The sequence below is a fragment of the Myxine glutinosa genome, chromosome 2 (genome assembly GCF_964187855.1).
Source record: "Myxine glutinosa chromosome 2, kmMyxGlut1.1, whole genome shotgun sequence".
Lineage (NCBI taxonomy): Eukaryota > Metazoa > Chordata > Myxini > Myxiniformes > Myxinidae > Myxine > Myxine glutinosa.
The window spans coordinates 106,447,314-106,467,084 of NC_136262.1; the positions used below are offsets into that span (position 1 = coordinate 106,447,314).

At 46.9% G+C, this 19,771-nt stretch overlaps 1 protein-coding gene across 5 annotated transcripts in view; it reads left to right on the forward strand.

Annotated features, from left to right (window-relative positions):
• Positions 1–19,771, forward strand: part of LOC137421458 (dual specificity testis-specific protein kinase 2) — a 174,301-nt gene that overhangs the window by 123,143 nt on the left and 31,387 nt on the right. For all 5 annotated transcript variants that reach the window (XM_068107555.2, XM_068107560.2, XM_068107558.2 and 2 more), the window contains 5 exons: positions 9,224–9,370; positions 13,273–13,346; positions 17,603–17,693; positions 18,757–18,840; positions 19,013–19,099. In XM_068107555.2, coding sequence (XP_067963656.2) covers positions 9,224–9,370; positions 13,273–13,346; positions 17,603–17,693; positions 18,757–18,840; positions 19,013–19,099 — 483 coding nt within the window. The remainder of the gene's footprint in view (positions 1–9,223; positions 9,371–13,272; positions 13,347–17,602; positions 17,694–18,756; positions 18,841–19,012; positions 19,100–19,771) is intronic.

The following is a 19,771-nucleotide window of genomic DNA, read 5'->3' on the forward strand; positions in this document are numbered from 1 at the left end:
CGGAGCGAGGGGTTAGACAATAATTTTAAGGGATTAGACGAGAAATTTGGGAAATTAGACAATAGATTAGGGGAAATACAGGAGGGGTTAATGGGGGTAGAAAACAGAATGGCCGCTCAAGAGAATCAAATGGAAGGGATGCAAAAGGGGTTAGAGGGGTTAGAAAACAGGATGGAAGGCAAATTGAGGGACATGAGGGACCAAGCGGAAAGGGAAGTTAACCAAATGGGGCAGCAGATAGAGGGGGTTAGAATGGGGGTAGAAACTAAACTGGATGCTCACCGGGAGGAAATGGAGCAGATGAGGGTGGCATCTGGGCAGGAGATGCAAGTGATGGGAGAGGAGATCAGAAGAGGTGTGAGTGAGGAGGTCGGAGGAGTGCGCGAGGAGGTGAGGCACTGCAAGGAGCGCATGGAGAAGGAGGTGAGAAAGGGGACTGTAAAATTGCAAGGGGGTATAGAGGAGTTGACGCTGGGAGTAGAACAACTGACAGTGGGACAAAAGGAGTTGGGGGAACAGGTAAAGAAGAACACAGCGGTAATAGAGGGGTTAAAATCGACGCAGAAGGAGATGAAAAAGGACGTAGGGGTAATTAAAAAAGAGTGTCAGATGGTACGTGAGGGATTGACAACGAGGTTGGACGAGGTGATAGAGGTAATGGAGACGAAGGACCGGCAGGTGAGGACGCACATGGAAACGGTCAAGGTAGCCTTGGAGGACGAGCTTGAGGAGACGTACCGGGGAATAAAGGAGGTGAAGCAGAAATTAGAAGAAGTGGAAGAAGGGGTGAGCGAAATTAAGAAGCGACGGAGAGGGGATAAGAAAGAGATAAAAGAGGAGATAAAAGAATTGGTCCGAAGTCTGTGTTCGGATCGTGATGATGTGCTCATTAACCGGATGAGGGATTCGCAGGTGATGGAGGAGAAGCGAAGAGGAAGAGGACCCGGTGTAAGTGGTGACCAATATGGTCGTGCGTATGATGCGCCAGGGGATTTAAGAAGCTTGGGGGTCGAGATGGACCCGGGTGTTCGTGAGAGGCCGTTGGTGAAGTGTGCGACAGGTCTGGTGTGCGAAAAAGGAGGTGTGCAAGAAAGTCCGACTCTGGGGTGTGTGAGGAAAAAGTGCGTGCCAAGGAGTGAGGGTGCTGGCGAGAGTGAGTCGGTCGTAGCGCGTGTGCGAGGGAGCACATGGAAGCGCGGTGTGGTGAGTGTTACAGAGGGTGTGACGGGAGAGTGTGCGCGAGAAAGGTGTGTGACGGACAGGTGCATGAGGAAAGAGTGCGCTGTCAAGAGTAAGGGTGAGTGCGCTGTCAAGAATGGAGGTGAGAGTAGTGAGAGTGACAAGGAGAGTGAGTTGGTTGTGACAGGTGAGCGAGGATGTACACCTGGGATGGAAGGATGCACACCTGAAATGGTAGAGCGTGAGTGGGAATGCACGCTGGAGTTGGTGGTGAGGCACGTGGTTGGGTGTGCGAATGAGAGCACACCTGTGATTGTCACAGAGGAGGTGACAGAGGAGGGGGCGCGAAGAGGTGTGTTGGTGAGGTGTGCGACCAACGAATGTGTGCCAAAGTGTTCGGTGGTCAGGTGTGTGACCAAGGCTGTGAGTGGAATGGGTGTACCTGGGTGTGTAAGGAAAGGTACGAGGAGCATGGAAACGGCTGGATGTGTGAGCAAGGAACGGGCTGCGGGGTGTAAGCGTCCAGGTGAAGCATCGACGGTAACCGGTTTAGAGGTTAGAGCGACTTTTAGCCGAATCGGGCCCTCGGTGCGTGCTGGGCCTCGCTTTGAACGGCCGCGTCCGTGCTCCACTAGGCGGAGCGGGCAGCCCGATAGAAAGGGTCGTCATGGCGACCACTTTTTGTTGAGGCAGTCCGGCAGGTCGAGATCGGGACATTGGATGGCTCCACGCCGAGATGGTGCGTGGGATCTCGGCCCGGGTAAGCCCCCGTCCCTGCACCGAGTGCCGGACGCATCCAGCCGCTGGCACAAAACAACCCGCATTCATTGCTCGGCTTTACGAAGCCGGGCTTTGGACAGGAATTGGCGCACCGAGAGGCATTAGTGAGTAGACTGGGTGATGAGGTTAGTGTTTTGGACCCAAAATTAGAGAAAAACAAAATTTGATGATTGGCAAGGGATTGGCAGTAGTGATTGGCGGATGATGGGTAGTGATTGGCAAATTTTTAATTTGTTGAAATTTGATGTGCAAAATTGGTAGTGAGCGATGGGCCCGGTGGGTAAGGCTGGCATCCCTGCCACCCTGCCCATGGTGGGGCAAAGGAGCACTAGATTATGGGGTGTATGGCAGTGAAAACTAGCCCGGGTGGGTTAGGTTATATTGTAGGGATCTAGAGAGATGACATTAGGTGACGTTAAGTTTAGTTAGTGACTGATACCTGTAGTGGGGACGCAGGTAGATTAGTGTGGATGATAATGACGTGGGAGCGCAATAGTTTAAAGGGACGACTGGGAAGCGCAAGTTTCAGAAGGGAGTAGTTAGCTGAGATGATGCCGTGTGTGTGAGAATTTAACAGGTGTGATTGCACAGGTGTGCAACTGGACAGGTGTGATTGCACAGGTGTGCAACTGGACAGGTGTGTGGAGCAGTGTATGAGTAGTGTGTGTGGATCAGCGCGAATGCGCTTGGGGAGAGAAGGGTGCAGGTGGCACCAGGTGTGAGAGCACAGGTGTGCAAGTACAGGTGTGTGGAGAGAGTTGGAGTAGGTGGTACGGAGTGGTGTGCATGGTGCGAGGGTGTGAATGGGGGAAGAGTGGACCCCCATCACGGATACCCGGGGCGGGTAGTGTAAGTGTTAGGTAGAGGGTACAGGTAAATTGTGGTTGGATATTGGCATCTGTGGTGCGGTTGCAGAATGGTATTGTGGATGGGTGCATTAGTGTTGTGGAAATGGCTGGGCGTGTAGCCTGTTAGTGTGTGTAGTTGGTTGGGCACTCCACCACTGTGAGGATGTCGGCCAGGTGAGGCCGCAGGTGGGCTCTGGGAGCCGTTAGTTGTGGATGGGGCCCGAGGATCCGGAGGACGGACCCGGGTAGCCCAGTGCCAGAGAGGGCACCGAGTGGGGAGAGCGCCAGAGGGCCTTCCCCAGGTAGTTAGGTTAGGGTAAGGAGCAGGTAAGCTCGGAGGCAACTGCAGTGGTGGAGGTGTGCAGGTGGGTAGACCCGCTGGGAGAGGTACACGCCACAGCCCAGAAATTGTGCGAGGGCACCGGGAGATGAATCGGGGGAGTGAGACCCCAAATTGAAAAGCACCACAGTTGGCCAATGGGAATTGGTTTTTAGAACCCATAGTGTAAGAGGGCCAATGGTTTGGCCGGAGAAAGACCCCGGGTAATGTAAAGTTGTTAAAGTCATTTAGGAAATAGTTAGGATTGATGAATCTGTCGCACCATACGCAGCCACTTACCTGTGGTGATGATGATGACTCCACACCTGTGTTTTCTTTGTTCTGTGTGCAGGAAATGAGAATTGCTGTGTGGATTTGTGAGACGCATCACGACGTGGATGAGACATTGGGGTGATTCCATCTCTCCCTCCTTAGGAGGGACTGATGATGAATTGGTAATGGCAAATTTTGATGTTCAGTTGGAGATGGCAAATTTTGATGAGAGTTGAAAATGGCAAATTTGATTGGTTAGGAGGGAGAGAAGACGAATTTGGTTTATGGGAGGAACGGGGAAGACAGTAGGGATGTTTGTTGATTTGTAAAGTAGATGTTTATGGGTAGTGTTGGTTGTGTGGATACAGTAAGGGGTAAGGGAGGGGCCATGTAGGTTACCTGGTGGGGGGGGGGGGCGTACGGTAGGAACGTACCTGTCTCACCTGGTTCCCATGTGCCCCCAGTGTGCATTACCTTGCATTGCGTGCACTTTTGCGCCCTTACCACCTTACTCACTTGTCTGCTTCTTTTGTCTCCCACCTCCGAGGATCTGGCTTTGGGGCAGAGAGAGAGGAGAGAGAGGTGCTGGCTCCGCAGTTGTGGGCCTGCACTTTCGCTGCTTGCTGCCTGGATCGATACACCATATGGACCGCAATGTTTGTGGCCACCCACAATGGACCGCAGTTCTTTTGCGGCCAAGCACCACCCGTGGATGGACCTATGGGTCAACGTGGCACCTATGCCATACAAGGTGAACCACTTATAGTTGGCCCCCTGACGGCCACAATACAGAAATGGACGCGGTTGGCACCTTTCTTTATTTTTTTTGAAAGAGGCAAGAACACCAAGTGCACCACACGAAGGCAAGACCAGCGGCAGAACATCGGCCGGCTGTGACACCACCGGTGATTTATAAACACTTTATTGGTGCACCGGATGGTGCTGACTGTGTTATGGGGTGGTGCTTTTGATGCTTGGAAGGGGTGCTCTGCACATTATTAAAGGCCATAAGGCCACAGAGCACTCGTGGGTTGGTGTATCGATGCTGGCATGCGTGCTCTCTCTATGCATAACATCTGCATGTGTTCCTCCAAAAACAGGTCCTGGATCGTAGTGTAAATATCAGCGTAGTCTTGTAAATAATGCTCCCTACCGGCTGTATGTTTAGTTTGCGAATTCTTTCCGGATTCGGTTATCCTGTGGGTGTGTTTCTGTGAGGAGAAGGGTGCAACGTCGCAGGGGGACATATTTACTCATTTGTGAATATCTGTAAAACTGGCGCACTCAGGGTAGAGTTAATAGTAGAGGGAACTACATCTGCGTGCCACACTAAAGTAGGTAAAAATTTATCGGGTCGGGACGCCCCGAGGGTAGAGAAGGGTGCAATGTTGCGAATATGGCATTTGGCCTCCATATCCGCTTGTAAATATTCCCCTATTTCCCCAATACTCCCCAACTATCCCCAATCCCCCATTCCCTAGTCCCATTGCCTGTAAATAACACTCTGTAGAACCGACCTTCCCCTTTTTCCCCCATTAAATGTCGTGCCCAGGTCCACCGCATCTCACGTAGACAACTATAGGACATCTTGCTAGTTATTCTTAGTCTATGTCAGTTAAGGACTCGTTTCCATTAATTCTGACTCTTCGTTGCACCAGAATGTGATCGTATGGCACCAGTAGTGAGTTTAGGACCTCCCCTTACCTCCTCCCATCTTCCCCATGAAACAACAACTACAACAACAACAACAACTACAACAACAACTACAACTACAACAACAACTACAACAACAACTACAACAACAGAGGGGCGCGGCGTGCGGGGAGTGTGCGTCCTCACTCCGGCTCGGTTAGCCGCCATTACCCATGTGCGCCGACGGGGTTACCAAGAAGGGGCTGCCTGTCGGCCCCTCGTCAAGGGCGGAGCCGGTAACCCCCCCGCACGCACCCAATGAGAAGCAACGGGCCGATTCCATCTGGGGCGGAGCTAACGAGCCGAGGGCGTGTCACTCCCCGCCGGATATACGCGGCGACTTACCGGATGTGAGGTGAGATGCGCCCCCGACTGAAGAAGACAAGTCGCGACCTTCCAGCGCTGAGAGCGACCTCCCCGCATCATTGGACCGGACCGGGTCGATTCTGTCCTTGAGCCAAGAGTGCACCTTGAGCCATCGACTACCCGCTTTCCTTGCCATCAATCCCCGTGTGAGTCAGTTTTGTCCCGTTTATCTGTCGTCTGTCGGGGCTAATATAAGAGTGTGTCTAAGTGCCTGCCTTTCTATGCTGTCCCTCTTGTCGTTGTAATCTGACCTTCCGCCCTAATATAACCTCCTCCGGAGGTCTTGAGAACTGAACCCTTGGTGTCGTGTCATTTTAACCCAGCCGTTGTGTCCTTTTCCTCAATTGATTTAGCGTAGCGCGACTTAGTCAACGTTCGAGCATAATCGGGTAACTTGTGCGGACACGGCGGCCATTCCGCTCGGCCCACCATAACATCAAAGTCGTGTCTGTAACAGTATTGACATGGGCATTGAGGAAGTTAGGAGTGGAGGAATGGTTGATCAGAGTAGTGATGGCAATGTTCAAAGGAGCGCGCACAGCTGTAAGGACGAAGGACGGGAACAGTGGTGAGTTTGAGGTGAAGGTGGGAGTGCATCAGGGGTCGGTACTAAGTCCACTACTATTTGTAGCTGTGATGGAGGTGCTGGCTCAGAACGTAAAGGAGGGTTTACCGTGGGAGTTGTTGTATGCAGATGATCTGGTGTTGATTGCGGAAAGTATGGATGGCCTGAAGGAAACGATGAACACGTGGAAGGAATGTATGGAGACAAAAGGTCTGAAGGTGAATATCGGAAAGACGAAGGTAATGGCAAGTGGTAAAGCATGTGGTGAGGTGGAAAGAACTGGGAAGTGGCCCTGTGCTGTGTGTAGGAAGGGTGTCGGAGTGAACTCCATTCAGTGTACAATGTGCGCTGAGTGGGTTCATCAAAAATGTAGTGGTCTGAGAGGGTCATTAACCAGTGTGGCAGCTACATTCAAATGTAAGGTGTGCACAGAGGGAGCTGCAGATGGAGGAAATGTTGAGTTGGATCTTGGAGATGGCGTGAAGCTGGAAGGTGTGAAAACATTTTGCTACCTCGGAGACATGCTGAATGGAGAAGGTGATCAGACTCGGCAACGGTTGCTCGAGTGAGATGTGCATGGAAGAAGTTTCGGGAATTGAGTGGCGTGCTGATGATGAGGGGAGTGTCGTTGAAGCTGAAGGGAAAGGTGTATGCTGCATGTGTGAGAAGTGTTATGATTTATGGGAGCGAGACATGGGTAATGAACGTAGAGCAGCAACGAAGGTTGGAAAGGGTGGAAATGCGAATGGTTCGACGGATGTGCGGAGTATCGTTGAGAGAGAAAGGAAGACAAATGATGAATTGCGAAAGATGATGGGAATAGAGCCTGTGATTGATGCTGTGAAGAGGAACAGGTTGAGATGGTTTGGTCATGTGTTGAGGAAGGATGAAAGTGACTGGTTGAGAAGAGTGATGGAAATGAATGTAGAAGGAAGTCGAAGACGGGGAAGACCGAGAAAGACTTGGCTAAAGATGGTGGAAGAAGAAATGCGGGCAAGGGGGTTAACAAGGAGAGATGCAGAAAATAGGGCAAAATGGAGAAGATTGTCATGGGGACCGCAAGGCTAACCCCCGCTCTAGCAGGGAAAATGGCCTTTAAAATGCATGTTGTTGTTGTTGTTGTTGTTAAGGCCATGTGTCCACTAGTCGACCTTACGCTGCACCAAATCAAATAAGATAGATCCCCTGTTCAATCGTCCCAAAGCCTACATTACCAACTGCATTCGCCCTCCATTAAGCACGTGGTCAGCTCGGAGAAGAAGGGCGTTGCCCGCCCCTCGTCATCGTGGGCGGAGCCAGGGAGAGCCCGTGCCCACCAATCGGCACTGCGGAGAGCGACCCGGTAGGCGTGCCATCTTAGCCCGCGGCTTGATCTCGGGAAGAGCAATAAAAGGGGGGCGGAGGGACTGCTTAGGCAGATGAGTAAGAGGCAAATGATCGAAGCACGAAGAGGTACGCAGGAGGGAAGTGCCCAGCTACTGAACCAGACGAGGGATTGCATCACCCCCCCGCGTGAACGGGACGCGAAGCTGCCAGCTGCTGAACCAGAGAGTGGGCGTGAATGGGACGCGAAGCTGCCAGCCGCTGAACCGGAGCGTGGGCGTTCGAGCGAGACCTCGACATCGTGCCGCCGGCCCCGGACCTTCCTGCCTGCCGGCTCCTTGGACCGTGTCCCTCTTCCAGCCATTCATTCCTGCCTACAACTCCCCATTCGTGTGAGTCTGCCTGTCGTCTGTCCTTTGTGTTGTCTGGGGTATAAGTTAAGCTTGTGTAAGTAAGAATTGCTCTGTGTCCTTCTGCTCCTTCCATTTCCCTGTAAATTTCATTTCTTTTCTTCTCTTTGGGTTTTTGTGTAAATAATAATAATAAATCCTGTTATTTCTTACCTTTGGTTTCCTCTTCCTCGTCCGATCGCTTTAGTGATTTCCCAATTGAGTTCCTGTGGTGCGATTTCGGCCAAAGCTCCGCAATCGGGTTCGTCGTTGTTAACGGCCCGCGCCGCAGTTCGCTCGCTCGGCGCAATCGATCAATTACACTGCGGCACGAGCGGGAGTATTTCCTTGCGTACCGGGAGGCGCTGGTGCTTAGGTCATAGGACGGATAGGCCTAATACCCTATTCAGCGCTGACCGGGCATGACGTCATACTTCCAGGACTGGGGGAATCGGCCAGTGTAAAAGACAAGGGGATTGACCCCCCCTTGGTAAGGGGAGCGCCGACCCCAGATCCGTAACTATATATATATATATATATATATACACACACTATATATATATATATATATATATATATATATATATATATATACACACTATATATATATACACACACACACACACACAAACAGACATGGCAGAAGTAAATAGACACCATGATTTTAAAAGAAATGTATTTATTGAACATTTGAAGTACATTTGATCCATTTTAATACATACACTAGTATTTTGTAGATTTGTCATTTGCAGATTTCAACGTTTTTACTCTTTCAGGAATAGAACTAACGAGTTCGAAATTTTCTCTTGTGGGATTTCTGTAAAGGCTTCACGCAAAAGGTTTAGCAATTCTGCCCATGATGTTGGTTTCCTGGACTTTTTCCACACAGCTCGATCCAATATGGCCCAGAGGTGTTCAATGAGAATCCCAGTGTTCAACACAGTAAAAGGGACTTGAATACGAGCTCCCAGCATCATGAGAAACGTGCTCGACGAGAAACACCACGTCCCTCGGATGGACGTTATACAGGCATCCCTTCTGCCGGCATTATTTGGTGGATGTTAAAGACCCCAAGGTATCCTTCGCGAAGAGTAGGCGGGCTATCGCCTGCACCGTGAACATATTCCACATTCCTGCCAGCAGGGAGGCATCAGCGGCATAACCACTCCCGCAGCTAATGATGCTACCCAGCAGCCTTGTGCTGCATACGAAAGAAGAAGGCCAGGAACCCCAAACAAACAAGCTAAATGGAGATGATTTGTGAGAAGAAAAGAAAATGACAACGAAAACTCAAAGAAACTGGAAGTTTGAATACTGACTAAAAACAGAATAACAAATTGGGAAGGTGGAGAGGTCGTGCTCACTGGTTATGACCTTTAGAATGGCAGGTGATGGTAGAGGATGTGGAACGAGCAAATGTTGCTAACCGATTTGTTGAACATTGAATCAAGTTCCAAGTTCCTAATGATTCCATTCCTTCATTGCACAGTATATCAATGGAGGAAACCTGGAACAACTGCTGGCGAGCAATGCCAGGCTTCCCTGGAGCAGGCGCGTCAAACTTGCTCTGGATCTGGCTCGGGGTCTTAAGTACCTGCACTCCCGCGGAGTTTTCCACAGAGACCTTACTTCGAAGGTAGGCCTTGGTCACCTTTGCACTCATTTTTACACCCCTGGACCAATATCTACCAAATCTTGCATACGTGTGGGGGGTGCCCAGGGTCAAGCCATTGGCACTAAAACAACAAAAAAAAACTTTTGCTTAAAAAAAAAAAGGTGTGTGTGTGTGTGTGTGTGTGTGTGTGTGTGTGTGTGTGTGTGTGTGTGTGTGTGTGTGTGTGTGTGTGTGTGTGTGTGTGTGTGTGTGTGTGTGTGTGTGTGTGTGTGTTTGTTTGTTTGTTTTTAAATTTGGCGAGGCTTCTGCTGATTTGTCATTACCTTTTGGTGGAAAATCCACTGCACTGTTTCTGATAAATCTCCTATATAAATACATAATCAAAAATATCAACACATGTATTGAAATATTTTAATCCAATTTTCAGTGGTTCCCCATAACACTAAAACCTTCAGGTGCACACCCCGAGTACAACCACCAACTTTAAACTCATTCCGTCCAGCAGTTCAGGAATGCACTGAACTGAAACAAATAAACAAACAGATTGTATATGAAACTAGCAGGGGTACCCGGCGTTGCCTGGTGCTCTTCTAATCCTGTTGGCATTTTGAAGAAATCGTTTTTGTTTTTTTTTCTAATTTTATTTGTGGGGTCCTAAAACACTTCCCTACACCCACAGAAGAATGGGGTCGGGGATCATTTACCAACCTACGGACCTTTCACATAGCTACAAAGGCTTAGGCAGTATACAGAGAGCAATTAAAAATAAATACAATTTTGTTTTCCAAGATATTAAAATAATTTATTTTGACTGAAACACTCCACGGCACTCACTGATGTACCTCAGAAAGTTTGACGAAGATTCATTTGGCCATCTCTGAGAAAAAATGGCGACACCCGCATTCTGTTCCTCATATCTCTCTCTCTCTCTCTCTCTCTCTCTCTCTGTCTGTCTGTCTGTCTCTCTGTCTCTCTCTCTCTCTGTCTCTCTGTCTCTCTGTCTCTCTCACCCACAGTATGGGTTGTTCCTAAACTTTAATATAATTTAAAGGGTTGCTGTAAATCATGTTAATTTCACCTCCCATATTCAACTTTATTGAAATTGCAAACCTCAAAACATAGTTCCCTACCTAAAGTAAGAATCTTAACCTGTAAGCGATTGACTGGTTTCCCGACTGCACGGATCATCAGCTGGGCACCGGATCATCAGCTGGGTATCGTTCTTCCTCGAGGTTTCGATCCTTTCAGCCCAGGACCTCTCCAAACGGTGGATCCACAACCTCCGTCACAGATCCACATCGGTAGATTACCCTACATCAGTCGTTCCATCACCTCAGTTACCTTCAGTCATTCAGCCAACCAATCAATGCAACATCACTAACCGAACTTCACATGCTAGAAAATTGAATGTATTATCACATATTTATAACTCTCATCACACGTTCCATTATACGATAATACTGACGCGCGAATCCCTCAGTTAATACCAGGGCTCGCGGATGACCAAACGGGCTTTAACTCCGAGGCGACGATTAACTCGGATTCGGCTATAAAAGCACGGGAGAAAGAATGAAGAGGAAGAAGCGGCAAGCACGTACCTGTAATGCGGAATGAACTCAAACGGGAATCGGGGGAAAATGTACAAAAATAAACAGGTTTATTTCGGAACCCGATACAACGAAATGCGACGGAAGAACTAACTATGGTTCCTAAACCGGGATCCCGCACTCAGACTTCATATACAGGACAAGGGGAATTAATTAAATAAAAGAATCATCGTGTATTTGTGAAATGTGGTGCGAGCTTATTTTTGTCTGCAGTGGTGCGTCCGTCGTCCAACGCGGCCCCGTCCGGCCCCGACGCCGGCGCGAAGAAACTTCAGTCCGCCTCGCTCGCGTGCTCCTCCAGGCCCCGAGCGACCCGTTCAGTGGCACGCCCCGCTCCAAGCCCCTCGTCAGTCGCACACGAGGTCCGTTTGCTCACCGCACCGAGCCTCACTCCCAGCACCAAAAGCACCGTGAAGGACCAAGCACCGCTCCAAGCACCACGACGAACCAAAAGCACCCAGAAGACTCAGGGAAGATGCCAACGACCACGCAGGGAAGAAGAGCCAACTGATCTCCAAGAGCGAAGCACGAAGGGTCCAGCGCAGAGACAAAATGTCGTCGAGCGAGTCCTTTTGTCACCTGGCATGTGATGTCAATTCTTTCTCTGCCCCCAACCAGAGCCTCGTATCTTCTTATTCTCCCGCCACCGGCGCTTGTCCTCTAATCATCAACCCGCTGTTAGGGAGCGGCTTGGCGCCCTCCGCACCGATTGGCTGAATCTTCGCGCCCTCTACACCAACCAATCACCGTTCCCTGGGCATGGTTATAGCTTGTCTCACACGATGTTCGACACCCATGCCGGTGTTGTACGCAGCCGCTTCCTGCTTGTCTTCCAAAGTCGTTGTGGTAAGGGAGGGGAATTATTTAATGTGTGCACTATGGGACCTATCTAAATGTCAAAATTAGTGTGTTGCCATAATGGACACTGGGTTGGCGACAGAGGGGACGACAAACAAAGGAATTTTATCCATAATCCCTGCACCGCTGTTAGGGCTGTTCCTGCTACCCATTGATGCCAACCTACGGAGATTGTCCATGCATACTTAGCATGCCCCTCCCCCTCGTGGCGGGGACACCGATACAGCTTATACCGACATCCGGGCTAAACATAGAAATTATTACAGGTAGATTCCCTCACACGACAGTCGAGTTACCTACCTATACAGATCTATCTGGCTCTATATATTCCTCTACCCAAATTCATAACAATACATTAAATCATGACACACACACACACACACACACACACACACACACACACACACACACACACACACACACACACACACACACACACACACACCTCTTATAGTATAGAATATAGATGATATCGTATCTTTGCTTTTGTTTCTCTCTCTCTCTCTCTCTCTCTCTTTCTCTTTCTCTCTCCCTCTCCCTCTCCCTCTCCCTCTTTCTTGCTCTCTCTCTCCCTCTCTCTCTGTACCATCTCTGTCTCTTTCACTCACACACACACACTCTTTTTTTTCTTTTTTTTCTTTTTTTTTTTGCAGGATCTCAGGCTCGTAGTGGAGCAGCCACATACACACACCTCACCCACCTGGACATATAGACGAATACATGAGGCACGATACCGGACTGTTGGACAAGACAAACACAGCCACTGAGCTTGGAGAAAGTGCCATCAGTTCCTGGGGCATTGTGGGTACCAGCGATGACACATCAATGGTGCTGCCTTTCTCATTGCACTCAGCAAGGAATTTCCTGCTACCCATTGATGCCAACCTATGGAGATTGTCCATGCTCTTATCATTTTTCTTTATTAAATGCTAAACAACAAGAAAGCACATCCTGTTTTTAGTCTTTCTTTGGTATGACTTGACCAGGGTTTGAACCACCGACCTTCCAGACTCGGAGCAGACTTGACCAGGGTTTGACACACCGACCTTCCAGACTCGGAGCAGACACTCTAACCATGACATCACCAAGTCTCTTTGTCTCTTTGTCTCTCTTTCTTTTTCTTTCTTTCTCTCACTCACACTCACATTTTCACAATCGATCATTACTGAACACTCATACTTGAGAATTTCGGTCCAATTCTTTCCACTACTCTCAAAGCCGTATTTACAACAAAAATACCTGCTGCATTTAGTGAATGGTGAATTTGCATCAGGTACACCTGACGACTTGGCACAGCTGAGGAGACACTTGTGATCTGCTGAGTGAGAACCAAACAGTACATATATTTAATGCAGTTCTGAGATTCATCTTCATTTTTGTTGTTTCACCTCATCCTTTCTTCACTGCACTATTAACCCTCTTCCCTAATCTCCTTCTTCTTGCCTTTTGACCTCTTAGAATTGCCTGGTGCGGGAAGATAGCCATGGACTAACTGCAGTCATTGGAGACTTTGGACTTGCTGGCCGCATTCCGTAAGAAACTCGGGGAGGGAGTGGGGTGGGGGAGGTGGGTTTGGAAGTGAATGGTATGAGGATGTCAAGTAACTTTTGGGTGGAAAAAAATGGGGAAGGTAGAAGGACAGGGTGCATTTGATTGTTTAGTAGAGTACTGCAGAGTAATGAGTGAGAAAGTGAAGTTAGAAATAGTTATATTTGTGTCAGACCTGCAGCAGAGGTTGAAAAGCAGAGATCAAACTAGAATGACGCAAGGTAGAGAGCACCCCTCCGCTAGGCTGAACGGTTTACATTTTGTGGCCCACCAATAGGTCGGATCTGGATCCGGACCTGAACCCAAATCTAAACGGCTTGTTCTTGTCACCTTACCAACTCATCCACCTAGTTTTGTCATAAGTCAAACAGTGCATAAAGTCGTCCACGACTTTTTGAAATATCATCCGATATACAGTTTTTGGTCCTATCTCTCAATGGTGAAGGATCCGGGTGTGGATCTTCTCCAAAATCAAATCGATTTGTCGTTGTCACATACACAACCAGTCCAACAAGTTTCGTCCGAATCCGTCCATAACTTTTTTGAGATATTGTGCCATTTATTGGTTTTAGCCGAATGACTCGATGCTGAAGACTCACTTAAAAAATTCTCCGATCCGGATCTGGATTTGAAACTTCACCAAAATTGAATCAATTCTTCCTTGTCACACCCCCAACCTGTTCACCAAGTTTCGTCTGAATCCATTCACAACTTTTTTGAGATATCGTATTATACATCATTTTTTCCCCCATCTCTCTCGATGGTGAAGAATCACTTAAAATTCTGAGATCCGGATCCAGATCTTCACCAAAATCTAATCATTTCGTCCTTAGGAGATTAGGAGATATCCTGTCACAAACAAACAGACACACAAGAAATGGACAATCAAACACAACCAGTCCACCAAATTTCGTCCGAATCCGTCCACAATTTGTTGAGATATCTTGTTCACAACGGACGGACAGACAAACAGACAGACAAACAGACAGACAGACAGACAGACCTGTGAAAACATAACCTCCATCCACCTTTGGTGGCGGAGGTAAAAATGCTCATCTCTCTGGAATGTACGTTTTAATATGCTGGTAATTGAAAAAAAATTGATCAAAAAAAAATGGGGGGATATTGCAATCGCCTCCATCTCTGTCTGTCTGTCCGTCATGTTATCGCCTCCCAAATGGTTGTGCAGAAATTCACCAAACTTTGTAGTTGTGATCACCACATGGAAAGAAGGTGTGAGTGCAGTATCATTTTTGGCCCAACCCCCTGGGGCCGTCAAAAGGTCAAATACCAAAAAATGCAAACACGGTCACATTTTCAAACATTTTCTAATGAAACATTGTTTATGCAATCAACATTGGGAGACGCATTAAATATGTAACGATTTTTAGCTTACCTGGAATGAAGTTCAACGGAGCTTATGGGATGGTGCGTCGTCTGTCCGTCAGTCCGTCCGTAAACACTTGAAACTTCTTCTCTGAAACCGCTGATGGGATTGCCACCAAATTTGGCACAAATGATATTTGTTGTGTTGTGACTAAAGTTTGTTAACGGAATTTTGAAAAACAATCTGTTGGAGGAGGTTGCCCCCCAAAATAGGGTTTTTTTGGTTTGTTTAAAGTCTTATGATTATGTTAGTATGATTCTACATGCTGCCCTGTCTTCTAGCAACCATTGAAATTGGTTTAAAATACCTTTAGTCAGTGCAGTATACTGTGTATTCTACTAGGCACCAGGGGTATTGCCCCTATGTTTTTGATTTGACCCACGGTTTGTGCCCCAGGAGGTGAGGACTTGGGGTCACAGGGGTAACAACGGGAGAAAATTTAACTCAAAATTTGATATTGGGTTGGTGTTGTTTTGCATGCAGCCTGTGGCTGCTGGTTGCATCCTTTTCTGGAGGTGTGGCTGTGCCCCTGATGCAGTGCCCTTGTTTGCCAGTAAGCTGGTACTCATTTTGCCGACCTCTGAAGATGACAGGTTGAGTCAACCCAGCTGGAGTTATATCAACGGCACAACAGGGGCTCAAACTTAGGATCCTAACATCGCCACCTTAACCATTAAGCCATCACCAGGCTTTGATATTGGGTCATTCCTGGTGGAACTGTTTGCCATCTTTCAACTTTGCTTTAAGTGGGAAGTGCAGGGATTTGCGATGGCACGCCATCGACTTCGCTCTAGTTTTTGCATTGGGTAAGAATCTGACATTCTCAACAGATGAGGTCGTGAGTGACTGCAAATTGAGTGACTCTGTTTGATAGTAGCATATATTCTCAATCCATTGCATGAGTGCCCCCTATCGGACATCATGGAACCAATGCACACCATGTAATCCATGTTATGTAATTTCATCACATGTAATCCATCAAATTTATTTGGAGTCTTTTTCAATTGCCTGATGTCCTTGTGCTTTTTTTTGGATGAGTTTAATTATTCTGAAACCATTGTCTTTTTTAATGTTAGAATAGCTGTCATGTCCTTTGTGTTTGCTTGTTGATATTTTATTGAATTCATTTCTTCCCCTCTCCACCTCTCCTTTTTCCTTCTCTCCCCTCACCATCGACCCTCTGCACTTGGGTCTTACAGAACTAGTTTTTCAGCTGAAGGAAACTTAGTTTGAAATATACAACTCATCTTCAATAATACAAAAATGTCAAATTAGAATGGAATTTTTACTTGTAATAATCAAGAATGATATATATATTTTTCTTTTGTAGTACGTGAAAGCTATAACAGAGGTTTATTACTTTATCTCATTGGAGAACCCTCCATAATCCATCTCAAACATTTTGAGTTTGAGCCCATGCCGTGCCTTTAAATTACACCAGGTGGGCCTGTCATCCTCCCAAGGTCGGCAAAATGAGTATTAATGGAAACGGGGGAAGGGGGGTGGCACTGCACCAGCGGCACATATGTGCTCCCAGCAATGATGCAACCAGCAGCCATAGGCTGCATGCAAAATATAATAATAATAAACTTCGTAATGATGCACAGCATGGTCTTTCCAATTGCAGACCTCTGTTAAATATATCACCAAGCCTGCCATGTTCACATGAGGCACTTCCGCAGGGTTCAAAGTCCGTGACTCACTGGTAGTGATTTGTCAGGAGTTTGTGTAGCACACACCATCCACTCGGGCCATGGTGAGGTTTGGGTAGAACAAGTTCTTTGTGAAAAGGTAAGCATGGAAGAAACCAACTTGGCAGATAGTGATCTTGGCTATTTCTTTAATACTCCTCAACTGTGCACACAATGATAGTTTTTTGCCATCCCGGATGTCATGCATTGAGATTTGGCTGAAAGCAGCAATTTTATGAAGATTCTTAGCTTCTGGAAACCGAGTTTTTTGGAAACCGAAGTTTAAACTGTGTCAGCCGAAATACCATGTCGCTAACATATTGTCAATAGAAACCCAACTGGCTCACTAATAACCTGCAGGAGAGGATGATTGGCCTTCCCTACTTGGTCTGGTCTACATTTGGAACTAGTATGGACTTGATTGCTGATTCTTTAGATACTGAAAGCAACTAGAGGGAGGGTAGTAAATGCTGCAGGACCTGAAAAGGCAGAGCTGATCAAATTCCCCAACAAACTAAAATAATTGACAAATCGAGCCATAAAAATTATATATATGCAGTGAAACCGAGTACACATCACCTCTTTGAACCAAACCCCGGCATCCCATCTGGCGCTTGTTAATACTTTAAAAAAAGGTTCTTTGAATATTGTCTTAATGTTTCATCCTGATTTTTGAAGGCAGATCATGTAACTTTCCCACTGTAGGCAACTCGTCTCTTTTTCTCGATTTTTAGTTGTTCCCCTTGCCCCCATTATTTTTTGTTGACAACTTCTAAGAACGATGTTTGTTCTGTATTCCCATGATGGTCCGAGTCCAAAAAAAAGAGGAAAACGCTTTATTAGTAAAATGTGCGTGAGTTAATACCCATCACCTTCAGGGAAGATAACGTTTTTTATACAACGTGGTGTGTCTCTACCTTGGTTCTTTACGATTATGGGTGATTGAGTTAATGGAAAAGGGGAAAGAATGTCGGGGGGGGGGGGGGAGGGGTGGAGGGGATGGAGGGTATTTGTAACTTGAGCTAGAAACCCTGATGGTAAACCTCATGGTGGGAATGTGGAAGAATCAGAGTTGTTTGGATTCACAAGGGAACACGGCAAGTGTATTTCCCAACTTTCTTCCAGGTACATAACAAAATCATCTTTCTTTTTTTCCCTCCAGGGATGCTGATGACACGCAGATGCTAAGTGTAGTGGGATCACCATTCTGGATGGCACCTGAGGTGCTGAGAGGAGAGTTCTATAATCAGAAGGTAGGTCTGCCCAGCCAAATGATCTTATGTTGAATCCATTTGCTCAGTGTCTGCTATTAAAGTTGCTTGAAAGGTGAAAAGTTGAGTATTATACTGTTATATGTGGGGATATATTTTTCAGCATTGTTGTTCTGCTGAGGTAGAAAACGATGCTTCTTTAGTCATGCAGGAGTTTATTTTAATCGGAATGTAACTTGCGTATAACAATTGGTCAATTATTTCATCAAGGAGTCCTCAGAATGACATTTTAATTTATGGAGAGATATAAACTGGTGTATTCCAAGGACTTTGTTACTCTTGTGGCAAAACGTAGGAAGATTTTTTTTGAGCAGTATACACCCAATCGTGTTGTTCATGAGTTTAAGGAAATTTGCACGACGGCTTATGTGCCTGTTGAAATGTTTTTCTCAAAACGTAAAGGAGAACAAAAGACCCTTTTATAAAATCGAGAATGACTGTCTAGTCATTATCGAAAATGCACCATGAATATTAATATCTAGATCTGGATCTTCACCAAAATCAAATCAATTTGTGCTTGTCCTGTCCACCAAACTCAACCTGTCCACCAAATTTCATCCGAATCCGTCCATAACTTTTTGAGATGTCCTGCTCACAGACAGAAAAACAACCAACCAGGGCTAAATACATAACTTTGGTGGCGGAGGTAGCAATGCCTACAAGTTGTTGAGAGTCGAGCCTGGTTAGTACTTGGACGGAGCATGCTTGTGTGTCTGAGCTGTCCCATCCTGGATATGAAGTCACATGTTTCAGTCATTCATCGACAATACACGGCCACCTCCACAGAAATTACTTCGACATTCAGAGAAGTTACATTTGCTATTTAATGGTTGATTTTTTCCATATACCATTTTCAAGTGAAAAATTTGCTAAATTGTAATGTTCAGATGTAGTGCTTCTTCTCAGTTTTAAAACAGCATTTTAGTTTCACTCTAACATTGTTTACTGAATACCTTAAGATTTATTTTCCTGTCACTTATCTGCTTTTTTGACAGCAGTCATAATGTAAGCTCAAGTTCTTACATTCCCCGACCTCGTGCTGCAGGTGGACGTTTTCTCTTACGGGATCATCTTGTGCGAGATAATTGCACGTGTGCAAGCAGATCCAGATTATCTCCCCCGCACCAAAGTATTAACACTCTCACACTCCTCGTATATCCTATCCATGTTCTTGTGCATTTTCTTGCTTCCTCTCATCTGGGAAGAATTAAGGGAAGAGGACGGTTGAAAGGGTTCTTTGAGTGACCGAGCACCCAATTTATTTACTCCTAATACTACTACTCTGCTCTTTGTATGTACAGGACTTTGGCCTGGACCATGAAGCATTCCGGCACATGGTAGGAGACTGCCCTGAAGCCTTTCTGCAGCTTGCCTTTTCCTGTTGCAATGTGAGTGCAGTCAACAACAACAACAACAACATGCATTTTAAAGGCCATTTTCCCTACAAGAGCGGGGGTTAGCCTTGTGGTCCCCATGACAATCTTCTCCATTTTGCCCTATTTTCTGCATCTTTCCTTGTTAACCCCCTTGCCCGCATTTCTTCTTCCACCATCTTTAGCCAAGTCTTTCTCGGTCTTCCCCGTCCTCTACTTCCTTCTACATTCATTTCCATCACTCTTCTCAACCAGTCACTTTCATCCTTCCTCAACACATGACCAAACCATCTCAACCTGTTCCTCTTCACAGCATCAATCACAGGCTCTATTCCCATCATCTTTCGCAATTCATCATTTGTCTTCCTCTCTATCAACGATACTCCGCACATCCGTCGAACCATTCGCATTTCCACCCTTTCCAACCTTCGTTGCTGCTCTACGTTCATTACCCATGTCTCGCTCCCATAAATCATAACACTTCTCACACATGCAGCATACACCTTTCCCTTCAGCTTCAACGACACTCCCCTCATCATCACCACGCCACTCAGTTCCCGAAACTTCTTCCATGCACATCTCACTCTAGCAACCATTGCCAAGTCTGATCCACCTTCTCCATTCAGCATGTCTCCGAGGTAGCAAAAGTGCAGTCAAGATGAAGCTATTTCCATAAATAAGAAACTT